The 20,629-nt window shown below is 43.6% G+C and overlaps 1 protein-coding gene across 7 annotated transcripts in view; it reads left to right on the top strand.

The window, feature by feature from the left end:
- The window catches only part of Brd8 (bromodomain containing 8), a 48,382-nt gene extending 28,505 nt beyond the window's left edge, over positions 1 to 19,877 (top strand). For 4 of the 7 annotated variants that reach the window (XM_087592490.1, XM_087592489.1, XM_087592485.1 and 1 more), the window contains 6 exons: positions 16 to 294; positions 4,583 to 4,740; positions 12,320 to 12,409; positions 14,255 to 14,323; positions 18,643 to 18,820; positions 19,495 to 19,877. In XM_087592490.1, the coding sequence (XP_087448616.1) occupies positions 16 to 294; positions 4,583 to 4,740; positions 12,320 to 12,409; positions 14,255 to 14,323; positions 18,643 to 18,820; positions 19,495 to 19,545 (825 nt within the window). In that variant the 3' untranslated portion in view covers positions 19,546 to 19,877. Of the gene's footprint in view, positions 1 to 15; positions 295 to 4,582; positions 4,741 to 8,157; positions 8,402 to 12,319; positions 12,410 to 14,254; positions 14,324 to 18,642; positions 18,821 to 19,494 lie in introns of those variants that run through there. The other 3 variants (XM_087592497.1, XM_087592488.1, XM_087592487.1) reach the window with 1 other exon arrangement.
- The last annotated feature ends 752 nt before the right edge of the window (positions 19,878 to 20,629 follow it).

Here is a 20,629-nt window from a genome sequence, read left to right as displayed (position 1 = left end):
TCTGTGTGTTTACAGGTGGGGTGTGAGTGGGTTTGGTTGGATTCTGGACAAGACTATCCTGATGACTCTGAGTTGAGCAATGACTGCAGGTCCCTCTTCAGCTCTTGGGACTCCAGTCTGGATCTTGATGTGGGCAGTTGGAAGGACAGTGAGGATGCAGATGTAGAGGCTGATGAACTAGAGGAAAGCAGTCCTGAGAGAGAATCTAGCGAGCTTCTTGTGGACGATATGGAGAGTGGAGAACCTCAGGAAGAACAAGACACACAGCAGAACCTCCTGCACCTCCTCTCTGAGGTAATGAAGCTACTGTTTCTATAGCTAGAAAGACCTTATGTTTCCCCTTCCCCTTCCCCTTCCCCTTCTCCTTTCCCTTCTCCTTTCCCTACCTCTTCCCCTTCTCCTTCCCCCGCCCCCTCTCCTTCTCTTGTCTTTCCTTTTGCAATCAGATCTAGCCACTTGGCCCTGGGAACTCTTTAATCCCTCAGCTTTCCAAGGCCTGGAATCTTAAGGTGTGTACCGCCATGTCCCACCAGCTTTCCACCAAAATGCTTATCTTGAATGTCCCTATTACTTACTCTCAACATTGCTTACAAAAACCAAAGCTCAGGCACTAAAGGGATCCCTGAGTGGCTAAGAGCAATGCTGCTCTTGCAGAGAAGGGTTCTCAGCACACACAGCAGGCAGCTCACAAATGCCTGTAACTCTAGCTCCAGGAGATCCCATACCCTCTTCTGGCTTCTGAAACACCAGCACATATGTGTTATGACTCAAATACACACACGTGTAAATAAAAGTCTTTTTATGTATGTATGTATGTATGTATGTATGTATGTATGTATGTATTGTGTATGTATGTATGTGTGTATGTATGTATGATGTATGTATGTATTGTGTGTATGTATGTATTGTGTATGTGTGTATGTATGTATATATGTGTGTGTATGTATGTATAACTTTGACTGTCCTGGAACTCACTATGTAGACCAGGCTGATCTCAAACAGATCTGTCTGCCCCTGACTTCTGAGTGATGGAACTAAAGGTATGCACCACCAACCCCAGAAAAATCAAAATCAAAATACAAATTCCACCATGGCAGTGGTTGATTGATTGCTCTGCCCCCAGCACTTGCTTCTGATATAGAATATACACCAAATATGTAGTTTGCAACTAATCCACAATCTTTAGGACCCTGGGTCTCAGGGAGTAGAATTTTTATGTGCAGGGCTGCCTTATGATGGCCGTCCTTGCCATTTGTTCAAGTGTCATTGCCTTGGTTAAGGGCAGGGGACCAACAGATTAAGACCGTGAGTTTATATTCATTCTACAGCTGAACATAATGGAGAGAATTATATCAAGTTCGGTAACATCTAGTTCAAATATTGCCGCTTCTATAGAAGGGGTAGATTTCAGGTTTTCTTGGCAGACCTTCCCAATTAATCATAGTATAATTATATATATGTAGACATATAGTTATACTATAATTTAATCTGAAAGAGCCAAGAACTATATCTACACATTCATCATAACGACCCCAACAACTAACCCAGTGCGTTTAATACAATTTAGTGACTGAGCGATTGGCTGGGTTAAATCTATTTCCCATCTTAGGCTTAGTCATACTGACAGTGAGAGCATGTGGCACTGTTAATGTATGGTGCTGGTTTCCACTGCTGTCCTATGCATCTACTAATAAACTTTGATTGCAGGTAGCTTATTTATTTAATGGAGTCATTGTGCATTAGCAAGAAATAATCAAGTGAGACCTGCTGCCCTTCGTCTGGTACTTGGCAGTAGGAGGGAAGGGTAACGAGAACCCAAGGTGAAAGAAGAGCGCTGCAGGCAGACTGATGAGCAAAGCTGGACGTAGTGTGAAAAGAAGCCTGAGAGAATGTGGAATGCCAGAGGCACCTCTTGTCCCTGCACATAGTTATGCCATAAAGGGGCTACCTGCAGAGAGGGCGAGGTAACATACTTCTATTACCTGATCTTCACAGGGTGGTGCAACAGAGTGGCTAGAACACAAGGCTTAACCACAAAGACTTAGATAACATTCTTGTGTCTAAAGTCTGGCTTTAGCACCAGTTTTAGCCATGTGATCTTCAATATGTTGCTGGATATTTAGAACCTCTGTGTTCTCTGCTCCAAACAGATTAGTGTTCTACTTTGAAGATTGTGTGTGTGTGTGTGTGTGTGTGTGTGTGTGTGTGTGTGTGTGTGATTTAAATGTAAGGATTCAGCCAGACTTTGTGGCACACCCTTGTAATCCTAGCACACTGACGGCAGAGGCAGGAGGATCAGAAGTTCAAGGTCGTCCTTTGCTACACAGTGAATTTCAAACTAGTCTGGGCTACATGACACTGTCTTAAAACACAAACAGGGCTGGGGGTGAGCTCAGCTTGTAGGCTGCTTGCTTAGCATACATACATAAAGCCTTGGGTTTGATCCATTGTGCTAAACAGGAAGGGTGTGATGTTGCACAGCTGCAATCCCAGCAGCCAAGAGATGGCAGCAGGGTGATCAGACATTTGAGGTTATCCTCACCTACACCTTGAAATAAATAAGATTGGGATGCAAACAGGCAAACAAGACAATTCAGTGGCCTTAGTGATGCAAACCCATAGTCCCAGCTACTCAGGAGGCAGAGGTACAAGAATCATTTGAATTTAAGGATTGAGATCTGCTTGGCCAAGACAGTAAGACCTGTCTCAGACCAATAAAAAGGTAAATAGCTAAATAGGAAAATAATGGCCTGTGTGATGGCTCAGCAGCTAAAGGTGTGTGCTACCAAGGCTGAAGACCCAGGTTCAATCCCCAGAACCAACATACTGGAAGGCGGGAAGGGACTGCTGTGAAAGTTGTCTTCTGATCTCCACATATTCCCCTGTGTGTGTGTGTGTGTGTGTGTGTGTGAGAGAGAGAGAGAGAGAGAGAGAGAGAGAGAGAGAGAGAGAGAGAGAGATATGCATGCATACAAATATAATAAAAATAAAAATAAACGGAAAAAGACAACTCATGTCAAGCACAATGAATAGTAACTGTTAATGCCAGGCAGTCGTGGTGCATGCCTTTAATCCCAGCATTCCAGAGACAGAGGCAGCCAGATCTCTGAGTTCAAGGCCAATCGGGTCTACAGTCAAGTTCAGGAGAGCCAGGGTTACACAGAGAAGGCTTGTCTACATAAACAAAAACAAAAAAAAAATCTTGCTGTAGATTATATGCAGGAGTTGTCTTCTCCCGACATCCCCCTGACATCCCTCTGCTCTTAGCTGCAACCTGTTCCATGTACTCAAGTAACATTTACCCCCCAAAATAGAGGATTGTTTTCTGCTACAAAAAAAAAAAAAAAAAAAGCAGAAAATTCACCTTTCAGAGTGAAAGTCTAGACTAAGTGGCAATAACCACTTGCCCCTAGTATCTAGCCTTAGAAGTTTTGATCTCTTAACCTCTTTGAAGTCTTAACCTCATAGCCTGTGCTGGGGCACTTGAGGTGCAGCTCTCTTTCCTGGAATAGACAGGGACTTTCTTTTTTTTTTTTTAATTTATTTTTTAAGATTTTATTTTATTGTATGAGTACACTGTAGCTGCCTTCAGACACACCAGAAGAGGGCATCAGATCCCATTACAGATGGTTGTGAGCCACCATGTGGTTGCTGGGATTTGAACTCAGGACCTCAGGAAGAGCAGTCGGTGCTCTTAACCACTGAGCCATCTCTCCAGCCCCTGACAGGGACTTTCTTAAAAGATGTCTTTACCCACAGTTTAGTTTGTAACAACTATATGCATTAAATGTGGGAATTTGGGTTGGGGATTTAGCTCAGTGGTAGAGTGCTTGCCTAGGAAGCACAAGGCCCTGGGTTCGGTCCCCAGCTCCGAAAAAAAAAATGTGGGAATTTGTGGAAATGTCAAATACCTAACATTGAAGAGTTTCTCGGGGAAAGGGCAATGGGGACTGCTTGTACCTCTCAGGGAGGTGTCCATACATACGCAGGGGTTGACAAGAGCCTGCTGAGGCCTATTTTAGTTTCTTTTCTTCATGTCGAGGATAGAATCTAGACCTTCAAGCATGCTAGTTGAGCCCTGTAGTGGCCTACAGCCATAGTTCAATGTGCCCTAGCCAGCTACACGCCCTCTTGTTATTTAGCTTCCCCCATGTTCCAAAATCTTGTCATTTTTATCCTAACAGTTGTCTTAGTACATAATCAGCAAATTTGGAATCTCATTGTTGATATTATCTGACCAGCTATAATAGCTGATTTTAAGACCACAGGTTATAGTGGAGGGTTGTTTTTTCTTTGTTTTGTTTTGGGGGGGGTTGTTGTTGTTTTTTCTTATAGAGGTCAATGTCAAACTTAGAACTAAGTAAATTGGCTTTTCATTTTGAAGCCATTTTAAAATTGTTCAGATTATCATTGAAAACTTTATCGATTTGTTTACTAAAGTCACCTTTCTCTAATTTTTCTGGTATCGTCACAGAATTGGCCTCTTCTTACATTAAGGTCTGTTTTCATTTACTCCGTGTAAGTAAAATTATGATGCAGACAGCAGCACTCTAAAGTTTCTCGTGCTTCTTGGATTTCCCAGGAGGAGGCTCTGCAAGACTCCAAAGAGACCGGCCAGGGTGGAGGGGACGCTTCAGACGGAGAAGACACGCCCCCTTTAGGTGAGGGTCGCGATGGCGTCCGAGTTCAGGAAGCTCCCCTTGTGAATATCCTTTACAACTGTAGTAACTCCTCACAACTGTAAGTATAGGGCTGGGGTGCAGCTGAATGGTAGAGTGCTTGTGTAACACACTCAAGGTCCTGCGTGGAACCCCAGCACTGCTAGGACCTCTAACATAGATCTTCCTCCACCGGCGTTAGGACTCACACTGTATTTATTTCTCTTTATAATTACTTGAGTTCATTACTATGAAATAAATTGTTTTATAAGTTTTTTTAGAAGGAATTTACAAGTGTAAATTTTTGAACAAGGTTCTCATGTTACTAAGGCTAGTCTGAGCTCTTGAGCTTAGGTTAAATTTTTGATGTACTATAAATAGAGGTTTATATGCTATTCTATTATAAAACAAGCCTGTTTGAAACTGGAGATATTGGTCAGTGATTGAGAGTACTTGCTACTTTTGCAGAGGACCTGGGTTCAATTCCCAGCACCTACCTTTGTGGCTCACAACTGCCCTTAACTTCAGTTCCAGGGGAAATGACACCCACTTCCGAACTTCAGTACCGGGCACATACGCAACACTACTACATACATGCAAGCAAGACACCCATACGTGTATGAGTAAATGAACATTGTTAAAGCAGTTTGCTGACATTAGTCTCATGGGTGGGTATGTAGCTCAGTGGCAGAACACCAGCTTAGTAGATGCAAAGTTCTAGGTTCAATCTCCAGCACTGTGAAAAGGGGGAAAATTGAGTCTTTTTCACAAATTAACCTTCTCAATAATTACTAGTTTCATTTACTTCGGAAATGATGCTAAGTGATCTATTATTATAAAGATATTCCTTTTTCTAAAACTATTGAAGCAGGCTGGGCAGTGGTGGCACAGTCTTTAATCCCAGCACTCAGGAGGCAGAGGCAGGAAGATCTCTGAGTTTGAGGCCAATCTGAGCTACAGAGTGAGTTCCAGGACAGCGATGGGTATCTATAGAAACCTTGTCTCAAAAAACCAAAAACCAAAGCAAACCAAACAAGAAATCCAAGAAACTATTGAAGCAGAGCCAGGAATGCATCCTGTGATCTCAGCATTGGGGAGGCAGAGGTAGGAAGACTGCTGAAAGTTCAGGGCCAGCCTGGTCTACAGAGTGAGTTCCAGGACAGCCAGAGCTATAGATAAAGCCCTTCTCAAAATTAGTTAATTTTATAGATAAATGTCTTTAAAAATGATTACATTTTTCCCTAAGACAGGATCTCACGTATTCCAGGCTAGCTTCAAAATAGCTAAGTAGTTGAGGGTGAACGTGAAATGCTGATCCTCTTAGTTCTCTCCTCCAATGTTGGGAACCACCGCCCCCACCTAGCTTGTTAAGATTATGTTTATGTTTTCCCTTTATCTTGCACATGTCTTGGGAAAGTGTTATTTAATTGTCCTATTTTTTATGTGTAATTGAGGCACTGAAGACCATATTTTATCTATTTATTTTGGGGAAAAGAATGGTCTTACTAGGCAACTCTTGCTGTCCTGTGTTTGTGACGCTCCTCTGGCCTCTTGGCTCCTCGGTTCTGGGATTACAAGTGTTACTAGAAACTGCTTGCTCAAACTGGTTACTAGAAAGCACAAACCAGTCAGTTATGTTGGTGCGGGCAGGCAGTGATCTCAGACTCTGAGAGGCTGATGCTCTGAACTGCATAACGAACCTGTTTTCATGTGACGTTATTACTGGGAAATGTGAACAAAATCTACCTACTTCACTTTGTTCTGAACTGACAACAGAACAAAGGAATGGGACCACCAGAGTCCAACCTGGAGAACTAAGGAGTTTGCTAGGGTCATTTACTGAAAAACAGGGGAGGGGTTCCTTACAGGAGAATGGACATCACAAAGGCAGCTGGTTCACTGAAACTCTTCCCACACTGGGTAATAACTTGTGTAAGAGGAAACCTTGGATCTTTCTGTAGGTAGCTCAATAAATTGGAGAGTCTCCTCAGAAGTCCTTACTAATTATATAACTGTGTGTGTGTATGTGGTGGTAGGGGGGGCAGGGGAGTGTCCTGTGAATCTTCAGTTCTGAAGTTTGCCAGTCCCGAGATTTGCCAATTATTTGCTTACCGAGCTTAATGAGCCTCCTTTAGAATTCCCCAAGTCTCGTTTGTTTGTTTGTTCATTCGTTTATTTTGTTTTGAGACAAGGTCTCAAACATACATAGCCCTGGCTGTCCTGAAATATCCTATATGATGCGGCTGGTCCGAGCTCAGAGATCCATCTAGCTCTATCATGTGCCAGCATACCTGGCAACTTTCTGAGTCTTTAAGGAGTTTCCATTCAAAATGGAATGTTTTGGTTCATTAAAAAATGCATATATCTCTGTATCTAAAGGAAAGAAGAAGGAAAAAAGGAAAGAAGAAGGGAGGGAGGAGGCAGGAGAGGAAAGAAAGCAATAGCACAGCAGTAGTGATGTCTGCTGACCAAATACCCATTTGGCTTATTTGGTTTTTGAGCAGGGTCTCATGCAGCCCAAGCCGGCCTGGAGCTCTGTATGTAGGTAAGAAGGAGCTCACACTTCTGATCCTGCTGCTTCCCCCTCTAAGTGAAGGTATAGGCTTGGCCAATTACCAAAGGAGAGATAGAAAGTTGAATTCTTATGTTAAAGCAGAAGTTTAAAACTCCTCTAAAACTCTGTCACAAAGCCGGGATTGAGGTCTCATATCCCAATCCCAGAGTTCACTAGCTCCCAGGTTGACCCTTTGTCAAACAGCAGCCCTGCGGTGGGCAGGTGGAGGTAGACCCCGGTGGTAGAGCTCACTGATAGAGCTCTAGGCTAGCATGCTCACAGACCGCTCTAGCGTTGGAAAACAACACCGTCATTCTCCAGACTCTTCTCTCTCACTCCTTAGTCCCCACAGACAGAGACCTGAGAAACTGAGCCCTTTGGGTTCCACTTCTACCACACAAGTACTATCTACTCCCTTGCTTTATTATTTATGTTGCTTGGTATATCTCCATATAGGTAAAATAAAGGCAAGATAGAAATTCTTAAAATGTGCATAGTTGGTTTAATTTTGAGCTTATAAAACCTACCATAGTACAGTGGCTACATTAAATACTTATGTAAATGTATAACTGAAGTTCTACAATCTAGTTCAAAGGAGCTGTTGTTAATTTGGTCTGAGTGATCAAAGACTTAAGGCACTCATGCTACTATAAACACATTTCCCATCCACCCTCCTATAAACAGACCTAATGACACTCGTCGGGACACACACACACACGCACACACATACACACATGCACACACACACACACACACACACACACACACACGTAGAAGTGAGACTATCTGGGGAAAGGAAGGAGATTAGCAGGAGTCGGGGGAGGACAAGAAATGGTGAGGGATGGTGAATATGACTGAAATATATTAATGTGCATGTATGAAAATGTAATGAAACCCATTATTATGTATAATTAAATATGCTAATAAAAACGTTAAATAAAATAGGAATGGCTGGAGAGAAGGCTCAGCAGTTAAGAACACTTGCTACTGCTACTCTTGCAGAAGACCCAGGCTCGATTCCCAGCACCCTTTTCCGGAGGCTCACAACCACCTGTAACTCAGCGCCAGGGAGTCTGATGCCCTCTTCTGGCCTTCTCTGGCACTGCACTCATGTACACAGAAACACACAGACTTACAGAACAAAAATAAAATCTTAAAAAATAAATAAAATAGGAAAAAAGAAAAGAAATTTGTGCTTTAAATGTCTTATTTGAATAGTGTGGTGTTTTGGGTAAATAATAGCTTTTAGGAATACATTGAGTAAAGATCATAGTAAAATTGTATGATTTGGGGGTACATGATTTAGATCCAGGTGAGGCCAAGTGTGGTAGCGCATGTCTTTAATCCCAGCTCTTAGGATATAAAGGCAGGGGGATCTCTGTGAGTTCGAGGGCAGCCTGATCTACATAGCAAGTTCTGGGATAGCCAGGGATACACAGACCATATCTCAAAATAAATTAGTAAATGATTTAGGTGGGGCTAGAGGGATAAATCCTCAGTTATAAGTACTTGCTGCTCTAGTAGAGGACAAGGGTTTAGTTACCAGCACCCACAATGTGGCTCAAAAACATCTGTAACTCCAGTTCTAGGGGATCCAATGGATCCGATGCCTGCTGACCTCCATGGCTATCAGAGAGACAAATAGTAATATATATATACATGCAATCAAAACATTCGTACACACCAAATTAAATATAAGATAAATCTGAAAATTGAATCTAGATACAGGTGAACTATTGTATTCATAAAATTATTAAAACTGAACAGATAATAAGAATTGTAGTATCACATAGATGTATACTGTTTGGTATACAATGCAAAATGATAATGTGATTTTTTTCCATCCTCAGACAGGGTCTCATGTAGCCCAGGTTAGCTTTGAATTCACTGTGTAGTCAAGGATGATGAACTTCTGATCTTCCTGTTTCTGCCTTCCAAGTACTGGAACTACAGATGTGCTGCCATGCCTGATTTAGAGAATGTGGAAATTTAAGTGTTAAGAGAATGTTTTCGAGGGGATGATACAGTATATAATCTGGATATATAACATAGACTTTAACTTTGGAGTAAACATAAAACATTTCTTTCTTTCTCTCTCCACCCTCTGCCCTGACACAGGGTCTCTCTGTGTAGCCCTGGCTGTCCTGGAACTCACTCTGTAGACCAGGCTGGCCTCAAACTCAGAGATCCACCTGCTTCTGCCTCCTGAGCCCGGAGACTAGAGGTGTGCGCCACCTCCACCTGGCTCAACAGAAAAAATTTCAACTGGGAAAATTATAAGGTGAGATGAAATACTGAACTATTGTATCTTGGAAGAAAAGCAAAATTAGAAGAATTTAGCCCAGGGTAGGAAGTATCATACAGAGAAATGAATTTATAGTAGGTATTTTTTAACGATTATGAAGCTAAGGTTATAGCTTGGTGATAGAGTGTTTGCCCAGAAAACAAGAAGTCCTAGTGCCTAAATAAATAAGTAAATAAATGAAAAACAAGCTCAGAGAGAGGATTCAGTGTGTAAAGGGGCTTGCTGCCACCTGCCAACCTGAGGAGGTCAGTCCTCAGGATGAGTCTCTCACATGGTGGAAGAAGAGAACTCCTTCAAGTCGCCCTCTAACCTTCATAGGTTTGGGCACACACGTGCATGTGTACACACACACACACACACACACACACACACACACACACACACACACTAAAAGAAATTAGGAAAAACCCAAAACAGCTAAGATTCCTATACAGAAGAGGGCTGAGGGCTACTGACTAGCATGCATGAGGGCTTGGGTTTAATCTCTAGAACAGGGCAACACCATTTGCAATCAGAACTAGTCTAGAGCAAATGGGCCCACCTGAGAATGTGTTAGAATAGAAAGCAGGGGGTGGCCATTATTAAGAGGGTTGCTAGGGGGAATAGTGTATTTCGATTGTGTAAAGCAAGTTCATGCAGCCTGATGAAAGTAGGGGAGGTCCCAGGCTGCTGACAGGTTTCTAGGTACATTGTTCAGAGAAGGATGTGTACATAGTGCATTCAGGTAAGGGCCTTAGACTGCCAAGTGCATTCCTAGAAAAATGGTTGGTATATGTATAGACCAAAGAAATGAAGTTCCGGATTGCTAAACCTGCCTGCCTCGTGTGGCATACAGAGAGACCGAAAAGGAAAAACATCTAGTTGGTGGCACACACCTTTAATCCCAGTACTTGGAGGCAGATCTATGAGTCCAAGACTAGCCTGGTCTATAGAGAGAGTCCCAGGACAGTCAGGGCTATACAGAGAAACTCTGTATCGAAAGAAAGAAAGAAAGAAAGAAAGAAAGAAAGAAAGAAAGAAAGAAAGAAAGAAAGAAAGAGAGGAAGGAAGGAAGAAAGGAAGGAAGAAAGAAAGAAAGAAAGAAAGGAAGGAAGAAAGAAGAGAGAAAGAAAGGGAAAAAAGAAAAAAGAGAAAAAGAGAAATAGTTTTAGAATTCTTATTAAAAACAGAATAAAAACAGAATTCTTTGATATATGAGGAATATGTGTCAGGTGGTTATATGTACTTAAAAAAGAACACTGTACAAAAACTTTTTTTCCTTTGAGGCAGCATCTTATGTAGCCCAGATTAGCCTTCAATTCATTCTGTAGCCTTCAACCTCTGGTCTTCCTGCTTCTATCTCCAAAGTGCTGGGTTATAGGTATGTGCCACCATGCCCACTTCAAAAACCACTTTATAGATTGGTTCTGTACAATCACAGGTGCACTGAGCAGGAGTAGACAAGGCACAGGTGCCCTGAGCAGGAGTAGACAAGGCACAGGTGCCCTGAGCAGGAGTAGACAAGGTACAGGTGCACTGAGCAGGAGTCTTAGACAAGGCACAGGTGCCCTGAGCAGGAGTAGACAAGGCACAGGTGCCCTGAGCAGGAGTAGACAAGGCACAGGTGCCCTGAGCAGGAGTAGACAAGGCACAGGTGCCCTGAGCAGGAGTAGACAAGGTACAGGTGCACTGAGCAGGAGTCTTAGACAAGGCACAGGTGCCCTGAGCAGGAGTAGACAAGGCACAGGTGCCCTGAGCAGGAGTAGACAAGGCACAGGTGCCCTGAGCAGTAGAAGACAAGGCACAGGTGCCCTGAGCAGGAGTAGACAAGGCACAGGTGCACTGAGCAGGAGTCTTAGACAAGGCACAGGTGCACTGAGCAGGAGTAGACAAGGCACAGGTGAGCCAGACAGACACCTGCAATCCCAGCATTTGGGAAAGTGGAGATTCAGGAGGTTGAACGGTTTATGGACATCCTGGACTAAACAGTGGAATTGTTTGTTTGTTTCATTGTTTTTGTTTGACTTTCAAGACTGGGTGTGTAGCTCTGGCTGCCCTGGAACTCGGTCTGTAGACCAGGCTTGGATTAAAGGTGTGTGCCACCACTGCCTGGATATAAGCAGAGATTTTTAGTCCTGACTACATAGCTAACCCTTTCTCCAAATACTGGGGCTGGGGGAGAAAAAGAAGAAAGGAAAAGGGCACAATTAGAGAGTTGTAGTGAATACCTACTCAGCATGGTGGCATAAGCTTATAATTCAAACATTGTATAATATGGAGGAAGGGAAGTTTAGTAGTTCAGGGGCATCTTCAGTTACATAGCTAGTTCAAGGCCAGGTGTTTTATACAAGACCCTATCTCTAAAGAAACAAAGAGAAATATGAAACAAGCCAACGAACGTAACCACTTCATTGGGAAGTCGTGGCATAGTTTATTGTGGCTGGAGAGAGATGGCTCAGCAGTTTAGAGCCCTGGTTGTTCCTGTAGAGGACCTGGGTTCAGTTCCCAGCTTCCATAAGAGGCAGCTCACTACCATCTGTAACTCCACTATCCCGGGCGCCCTACTGTGCTCTACTGGGACCAGTTCATTCTTGATGCACATAAATTCACACAGGCACACACAGAGGCTCATAAAAATTAAAAATATATATATATAGTTTACTCTCCTTTATAAAATAGTAAGTAATTTTCATACCTATGATAATCTAGTCCTTCAAATGTTTAATTAGGAGCACTATGGCTTGAGAAAGCCTCATTACCCAGCGAGTGCGACACAGCACCACTTATGAAGCGACTGTCTCTTTTCTGTCATGTATTCTGTAGGAGTGACCTAAGCCAAGGTGATCCTACTCAGGATCATTTCTTATTTAAGAAGACTCTTCTGCAAGTCTGGAAGATGATTGCCAGTCACAGGTAGGTTTCCAAAGGGAGACTATCTCCGGAACCAAAACCACGCTTGGATCCGAGCACAGCAGTGGATCTGTCCGTCCCTCACACGAGCCACGTGGGGTGTGGGTTGCAGTTTAGCTGGTGATGCCCCACCTGCCCTGGGTTTCATCTGAGCATAGCCAACACTGGCTGGGGCCACACAAGCTACCACCCCAGCCTTAGAGAGGGGAGTAGACCATCAGGAGCTGAAGGGCATCCTAGTTAGAGACAGACCTGGACTGCAGGAGACTCTGTCTCAAAACAAAACAGAGTCCCCCAAACTAAAAACCAAGCCATGGTTGAGACCTACAGGTGTTTCATTAGTTTATAAGAAGTCATTGCTGTGCTATTTGAATTGCCTCTAGAAATTTATTCCTAATACGTATTTTGTGTTATATATATGACATATCATATATATATATGTATGTATATATTCCCATATGGTAGGTTTTCTTTCCGACAATGGGCATGGCTCAGTTGGTAAAATGCTTGCCTATCATCATGAAGCCCCAGATTTAACCCTCAGTGTTGCATACACCTGTATACAGGTATAAACCTATAGTCCCAGCACTTAAGGAGTCAAGGTAAGAGAATCAGAAATACATGCTCATCCTTTGCGATATAGCAAGTTTGAGGCTAGCCTGAGCTACATGAGACCCTGCCTCAAAACAAACAAATGACTAGAGAGAGAGAAAGCTCAGCCGGTAAGAGCAATAGCTGCTCTTGCAAATGACATGGATTCAGTTCCCAGCACCCATAGTGCCCAGCACTCAAGTTCCATGGCATCAGACAACCTCTTATGGCTACTGTGGGCACTACATACATGTACACATATCTATTTGGACTCAAAACATTCATACACATAACATGAAATATTTATTTTTTCTTTTTTTCGGAGCTGGGGACTGAACCCAGGGCCTTGCGCTTGCTAGGCAAGTGCTCTACCGCTGAGCTAAATCCTCAACCCCAAAATAAATATTTTTAAAAGGGAAACTAAAAATCAGGATCTTGGAAAACTTGAACCAATTTTTGAGCCCTTAATTTTTTTTTATTTTTTTTTCGGAGCTGGGGACCGAACCCAGGGCCTTGCGCTTACTAGGCAAGCGCTCTACCAACCCCTTGAGCCCTTAATTTAAAAAGATTTCTATGAGCCAGGCATGGCATAGGTGGTACACTTGAATCCCAGCGCTCAGGAGGCAGAGGCAGGGGGAGCTCTGTGAGGGCAGCCTGCCAGCCTGGTCTACAAAGCAAGTTCCAGGACAGCCAGGGCTACAATAAAAAACCTGTCTCAAAAGAATTAAGAAGGGGTTGGGGATTTAGCTCAGTGGTAGAGCGCTTGCCTAGCAAGTGCAAGGCCCTGGGTTCGGTCCCCAGCTCTGAAAAAAAAAAAAAAAAAGAAGAAGTAAGAGAGAGAAGAGGAGAGAAGACTATAATAATAGTAAAATATTGGGGCTGGGGATTTAGCTCAGTGGTAGAGCGCTTACCTAGGAAGCACAAGGCCCTGGGTTCGGTCCCCAGCTCCGAAAAAAAGAACCAAAAAAAAAAAAAAAAATAGTAAAATATTTTGCAGGTTGGACCCCCTGCCCCTGTTTGGGACGTCAACAAGAAGACAAACGTCATCATTGCTGCTTGTTTGGTTTGGCTCTGTAGTCTGGCTCACCTAGAACTAGAAGTCATATGCTGTTGCGAGGCAGGCCTCCAGTTCTTGGTGATCCTCCTCTCTCAGCTGCCTTAGTGCTGCAGGGCCACCATGCCTAGCTCTGTTAGCCCATCTCTTTACGACTGACTCAGCAGCAGCTTCTCCACCCACGCGGCTTTGTTTCTTAACAGGTTTAGCAGCCCATTTCTGAAACCTGTATCAGAAAAGCAGGCCCCAGGATACAAGGATGTGGTGAAAAGGTCAGTAGGAAGGGGCCAAGGCAAAGGTTGGTCGACTTTTTATTATTTATTTATTTTGTTTGTTTGTTTGTTTAGAGCCCGGGGTAGCCTTAAACTGACCAGATAGCTGAGGATGGCCTTGATTGCCCTTCTGACCCTCCTGACTCCAGTTCCTGAGTTCTGGGATCATAGGCTTATAACCAGGCGCTGAAGGTTAGACCCAGGGCTTAGTGCGTCCTCGGTAAGCACTGTCAGCTGTGCTACAACCCCAGGCTGGCTCAGCTCTTTGTTGTTTTTGTCTTGTGGGTTGCCTCATAGTTAAAGTTGACCTTGAATTCCTAATCCTTCTGCTTCTAAGTCTGAAGGGAGTGAAGTGAGTACAGGCTTTTATCTGTCTTTTCAGTCTTTATTTTCTATTGGGCTACTTACTACTTATAAAGATATATAAGTATACTATCTCCAGACACACCAGAAGAGGGCATCAGATCCCACTACAGATGGTTGTGGTTGCTGGGATTTGAACTCAGGACCTCTGGAAGAGCAGCCAGTGCTCTTAACCACTGAGCCATCTCTCCAGCCCTGGGCTACTTATCTTATTTATGGTACTCACAAACTCAAGATATATTCTACAGCCAGTGAAGCTCTGACTTAAAAATTTTTAACATGGGGTTGGGGATTTAGCTCAGTGGTAGAGCGCTTGCCTAGAAAGCTCAAGGCCCTGGGTTCGGTCCCCAGCTCCGAAAAAAAGAAAAAAAAATTTTTAACATGCTTTCTGCTCTCTGCCCCAACATTATCTACATTGGTTTTAAACTTGTGGGTTCCATTTCCTCCCATTCTGCTTCTCTGCTGACTGAGATTATAGGTTTTTGAGACAGTGTACCCCAGGGTGGGCTCAAACTTAGCTGACAATGATCTCGAACTCCCCCCCGCCCCTGAGCCTCCTGCCTCTACCTCTTGAGTACAAGATTTACAGGTGTTGTTAATGTTTGTTTTAAAATGTGTTTGCCATTTGTCTAACTGGAGATGTATCTGCCTCAGTCTACACAGTGCTACAATTACATATGTGTGCACCAATCCCCAGGTCCTTCCACATGTGATAATATTTTCTTTTTTTTAAAATATTTTATTTATTTATTATACATGAGTACACTGTAGCTGCCTTCAGACACACCAGAAGAGGGCATCAGATCTCATTACAGATGGTTGTGAGCCACCATGTGGTTGCTGGGATTTGAACTCAGGACCTCGGGAAGAACAGTCAGTGCTCTTAACCACTGAGCCATCTCTCCAGCCCCTTGATAATATTTTCTTAAAGGAAATTTTAAGGGAGTCCCTGTGTTCATTCAGGAAGATACTTTTAGACATATTAAGATAAAGATGTTAGAAATTAAAAACATTGGCTAAGTGAAGAGTTTTGGATGTTAGCATAGTACATCTAAAACATTGCCATAATGGAGTCTGCCTCTGTCAGTGAGTGTTGACCTTGCTGTCATGACGACCTGAGTGGATCCCCAGCACCGTGTAAAAAGCTAGGCCCAGTGGCAGTGGCACCTACCTACAGTTGCATTGCTGGGGCTTGAAGACAGGAAGATCCCAGCCAGTCTGGATAGAACAGTGGCTCTAGGGTCAGCCACAGAACAACTGAGGAAGACGCTAATGTCAACCTCTGGCTTTCCTGTGGGCAGGTTCTCTCTCTCTCTCTTTCTCTCTCTCTCTCTCTCTCTCTCTCTCTCTCTCTCTCTCTCTCACACACACACACACACACACACACACACAGGTACACACTCATATATACACACACACTCATACACAGTCACATGCACACACACATTCACACACACACTCACAAATACACAGATACATACACACACACACACACACACATTTGAGCTATAATAAAATGCCACTAAGTGAATAATTTACGAACAACAGAAATTTATTTCCCATGGATTTGCAACCTGAAAAGTCTAAGATAAAAGTGCCTACAGGCTTGGTGATGAGACAGCTAGTCTCTTCCTCCCAGGAAAGCCACACTGTAAAACCCTGTCCCAGACGAGAGACCTGAGTTTTAGATATTTCAGATTTAGATTTCTGAACCTTGAGAGTGTTATCACTGTAGGAACTATGGGGATTTTTGAAGTTGGACTGAATGTATTCAGATTGACAGTTACCCTGTGAACTTATGGAGAAAGGGAATGAATGGTGTTACTTTAAGTGCCCTCCACAGAATCAGAATATTTGAGTACTTGGTATGTAGCTAGTCTATCATGTCATGGAAGGTGTAGGAGTAGAACAGGAGAGAACAGGCTGCCTGGTCCACAGGAAGCAGGGAGAGAGAGAGAGAGAGAGAGAGAGAGAGAGAGAGAGAGAGAGAGAGAGAGAGAAGCATGAAGTCTGTGCTCCCCCGACATTTCTCTTGCAGCAGGGCTCTACCTTTTAAAGGTTCCACAACTTTCTTAAGTGGCTCAGTCAGCTGGGGACCAATTGTTCAAACACATGGATGGTAGGGGATATTTTACACTCAGACCACAGCAAGGACACCTCTGATTCTGGTGACAAATGCCAATTTGAGTTCTGCAAAGGACACAGAGGTCTCCAGCTAGTCTTGCCATCTGGAGTCTCGGCTCTGTACATCTGTGTGTTCCTTGTGACGGGGTGGGTTTGCTGCTGCTGTTTTCCACAGTAAGCGTCCTCTGTCTTCTGAGGCATCTGTTGGGAATATTTCTTTTGAGCAGCTTTGTCTTCAACTCTGAAATGTCTTTTTCTATTAAGATTTTATAGCATGAGGTGGGAGGGGATGGAGCGGGAAAAAATAGGAGTTTCTAGCACATCAGGAACCGTCTTTTCTTCTCCTTGGTGCTCCCATGGTTATAGCCAGAAAGGAGCAGCACTTCATCTCTTCAGGCCTCACAGTGGTACCCATTCTTACTCTGGAAGCTAAGGCAGGAATATCACCAAGTGTAGGCCAGCATAAACAATGACAAGACAGATGGCCCTGCAGCTTCCAAGGGCTGGGCAGAAAGTGATGCCACCATGCCCAGCAAACCCCCATCTCAAAAAAAAGCAGTCACAGAGTGCCTTGGGTCAGCAAGCCTGAGAGGCTAACTCCCTGAGACAATGCAGTAGAAGAGCAAGTTCAAGGCCAGCCTGGCAGCTTCATAAGACCTTGTCTGTACAAATATAAAAGGAGGGCTGGGACAAAGGTTCATTGAGAAGCTACTTGCCTAGGATGTGTAAGGTACTAGGGCAGTGGTTCTCAACCTTCCTGATACAGTGACCTTTATCACAATCTCTCAGGTTGTTGTGACCCCCTGCCCAAAATTATTTTGTTGCTACATCATGACTGTACTTTTGCTACTGTTTGGAATTGTAATAATGTAAGTTATCTAACGTACAGGACATCTGATATGCGATCCCCAAAGGGGTTGTGACATATAGGTTGAGAACTGCTATCCTAGGTTCAATATCCACTGCTTCTAAAATGTAATGATGATGGTAAGTGATGCCTACATTGTGTGTTCATTGAGTGATTTACTGTGGAATGTGCTCGGTGTAGTGCTTGACCTTTATAAAGGATCAGGTGTGGTCTGCTATTTTATTATTGTGTGAAAAGTATTATCTTTGCTACTTTCTAGTTTGATTTCCATTGCTGTGGTAAACAACATGACCAAAGTCAACTTGGGAAAAAAGGTTTTTCTCTTCTTTCTTTTTTTTTTCTTTCTGGGAAAAAAAGGTTTTATTACTGCTTATAGGCCATCATCCAGGGAAGTCAGGACAGGAACTCAGAGCAGGAACCGGAGGCAGGAACAGAAGCAGAGGCCATGGAGGGTGCTGCTCACCAGCTTGCTTGTGGCTTGCTCAGCCTGCTTTCTTACAGAACTCAGGACCACCTGCCCAGGAGTAGCACTACCCACCGTGGGCTGGACTCTCCCAGATGCACCATTAATCCAAAACCAAAACCGAACAAACCAAACCAAACCAGAGAAAACAGCTCCTACATGCCTGGAGGACAGTCTAAAGAGACATTTTCTTAATTGGGGTTTCCTCTTCCCAGATGACCTCAGTTTGTATCAAGTTGAGAGAGGAAAACAGAAGCAAAACAAAGCCCTGTAGTCGCTAAGGTTCACTAAGACCCAGTTCTCAAGAGCTTGCTATAGGCACTACGGTTTTTGCCTGTTTGTCCTGTCTGTTCTGCAACAGGGTCTCTCACTCACACTGACTTAGAATCACTGTGTACCTCCCTCTGTCCTCAAACTCATGGTAATCTTCCTGCCCTGCCTCCAGAATACTAGTTCATTAGACCTTACATATTCAGGTTTAGTTTCCTCTCCCTTCCTCAGACCCATGGACTTAACAACGCTGAAGAGGAATCTGTCTAAGGGACGAATTCACACTATGGCTGAGTTCCAGAGGGATCTGATGCTAATGTTCCAAAATGCCGTGATGTACAATGACTCTGATCATCACATATACCACATGGCGGTGGAGATGCAGCGGGAAGTCTTGGAGCAGATCCAGGTACTGTACAACACAGAGTGCCACAAGGCAGGGAGCCATGGATTCTGGAGTGGGATTCAGAAGCCTGTGTGAATAAAGATGTAATGGAAGTGACCTCGTGTTCTTAGAGTTTCTTTTCAGAGATGATGGCAGAGCCTGTGGTAAACGTGGGTGTTCTCTTGTGACTGGGAAGCTCCTTGTCCTCATGGGCCCAGATTTAACACACAGTGGGATAAGGATGTCTGGGAAGGCCAGCAGCAAAAATGGCAGGAGATGAGCAAGTGATGGATACTTCTGTTCTCAGAGGCCCGAGTTGTAAGACTGAAAGCCAGTCAGGTGTTGGACCACTGTCCATGTCTCTTTTGTTGTGACTGTTGACATTATTATTTTTTTTTTTGGTTCTTTTTTTTCGGAGCTGGGGACCGAACCCAGGGCCTTGCACTTCCTAGGTAAGCGCTCTACCACTGAGCTAAATCCCCAGCCCCGACTGTTGACATTAATGTACATGTATCCGACCCATATTTGGAGGAGAAGTCATAGTGAGTTCAAGGAGACATGTAAGGGTTTCTCTTTTGGGAAGCATCAAACTTTAAAAGGTGTAGTTTTATCTGTTTGACAATAAAAATAAATAAAATTTCATACACTTGCTCTGTGGCTTTAAGGTTCATGGCTTCCTGTCTGCATTCCTCCTGTAGGTTCTGAGTACTTGGCTGGATAAAAGGAAGGACCTGAGTAGCCTGGAATGAGTGCAGCTAATCCAGTGGACCAAGGAAGCCTGTTTTGTTAGCTTCGAACTACAAGTCTGATTCTTTCTCAAGTTACAGCTCTCCTTAGGACTGGCCAGAGAAGAAGTGGAAACTTCTCTTCTCCACTACTTTTCAAATAAGGATAGTAATGCCTCACCTCCTACCTCAAAAGTCAACGGTGCTTGCAATGTAGTATTTTTTAAAGGGGTGGGGTAGGGTACCGAGATCTGGATTTATGATGTAAATATTGCCCACATTTTTGTTGCATAGACTTAAAAGTAATTTGATTGAACCTTTTGTTTCTCTATAAATAAATAGTTTGCAAACTAAAGATTTTGTTTGGTTTTTGGGGCACAGCATCAAAACCCAGGCTTTCCTGGAAACCCCCATTGCATCCAGCCTCTGCCTCTCATGGAGTGCTGGGATTAGAGGAACTCAACCCCAGACTACCTGACCTTGCAAAGGGGGCTTCTAAATGATTAAATAAGCTGGATGATGGGAGCAGCATCATATGGTGAAGCACAGGAGGTATTTGCTGGGAATATAGCTCAGTGGTCAATTGTTTGCCCAGGTTTGATCCCAAGCACCACCACCCACACCCCAAAACAGAAAGAAAGAAAAAAAGAAAAAGAAAAGGAATGAGGGAAAGAGAGAGTAAATAATAAATTTCTCATTAGTCTTTCATATAATGACCAGGAGGAACTGGAGTGGACCGAGAGAGGTGTCTGATTTATCTCATTTACAGATAAGGAATGCATCCTTCAAGCATGTACCATGAAGAAAAGAGATCAATTAGAGAAGAGCTGGTGCTAAGGCTCAAAGGGTAAAGAAGACCACTTGAGTTCCGTCCCTGGAAACCACAGAAACGCAGGAAGGACTTGACTCCACAAAGTTTTCTTACCTCCATATCACACACACACACACAGAGAGAGAGAGAGAGAGAGAGAGAGAGAGAGAGAGAGAGAGAGAGAGAGAGAGAGAGAGAGAGAGAGAGAGAGAGAGAGAGTGAGAGAGAGAGAGAGAGAGAGAGAGAGAGAGAGAAATGTGTGTAGTACTCTAAGACTCAAAGAGAATAAAATGTACA

The sequence above is a fragment of the Rattus norvegicus genome, chromosome 18, assembly GCF_021556685.1.
Source record: "Rattus norvegicus strain SHRSP/BbbUtx chromosome 18, alternate assembly SHRSP_T2T, whole genome shotgun sequence".
Classification (NCBI taxonomy): domain Eukaryota; kingdom Metazoa; phylum Chordata; class Mammalia; order Rodentia; family Muridae; genus Rattus; species Rattus norvegicus.
This window is presented reverse-complemented; position numbering and strand designations above follow the sequence as displayed.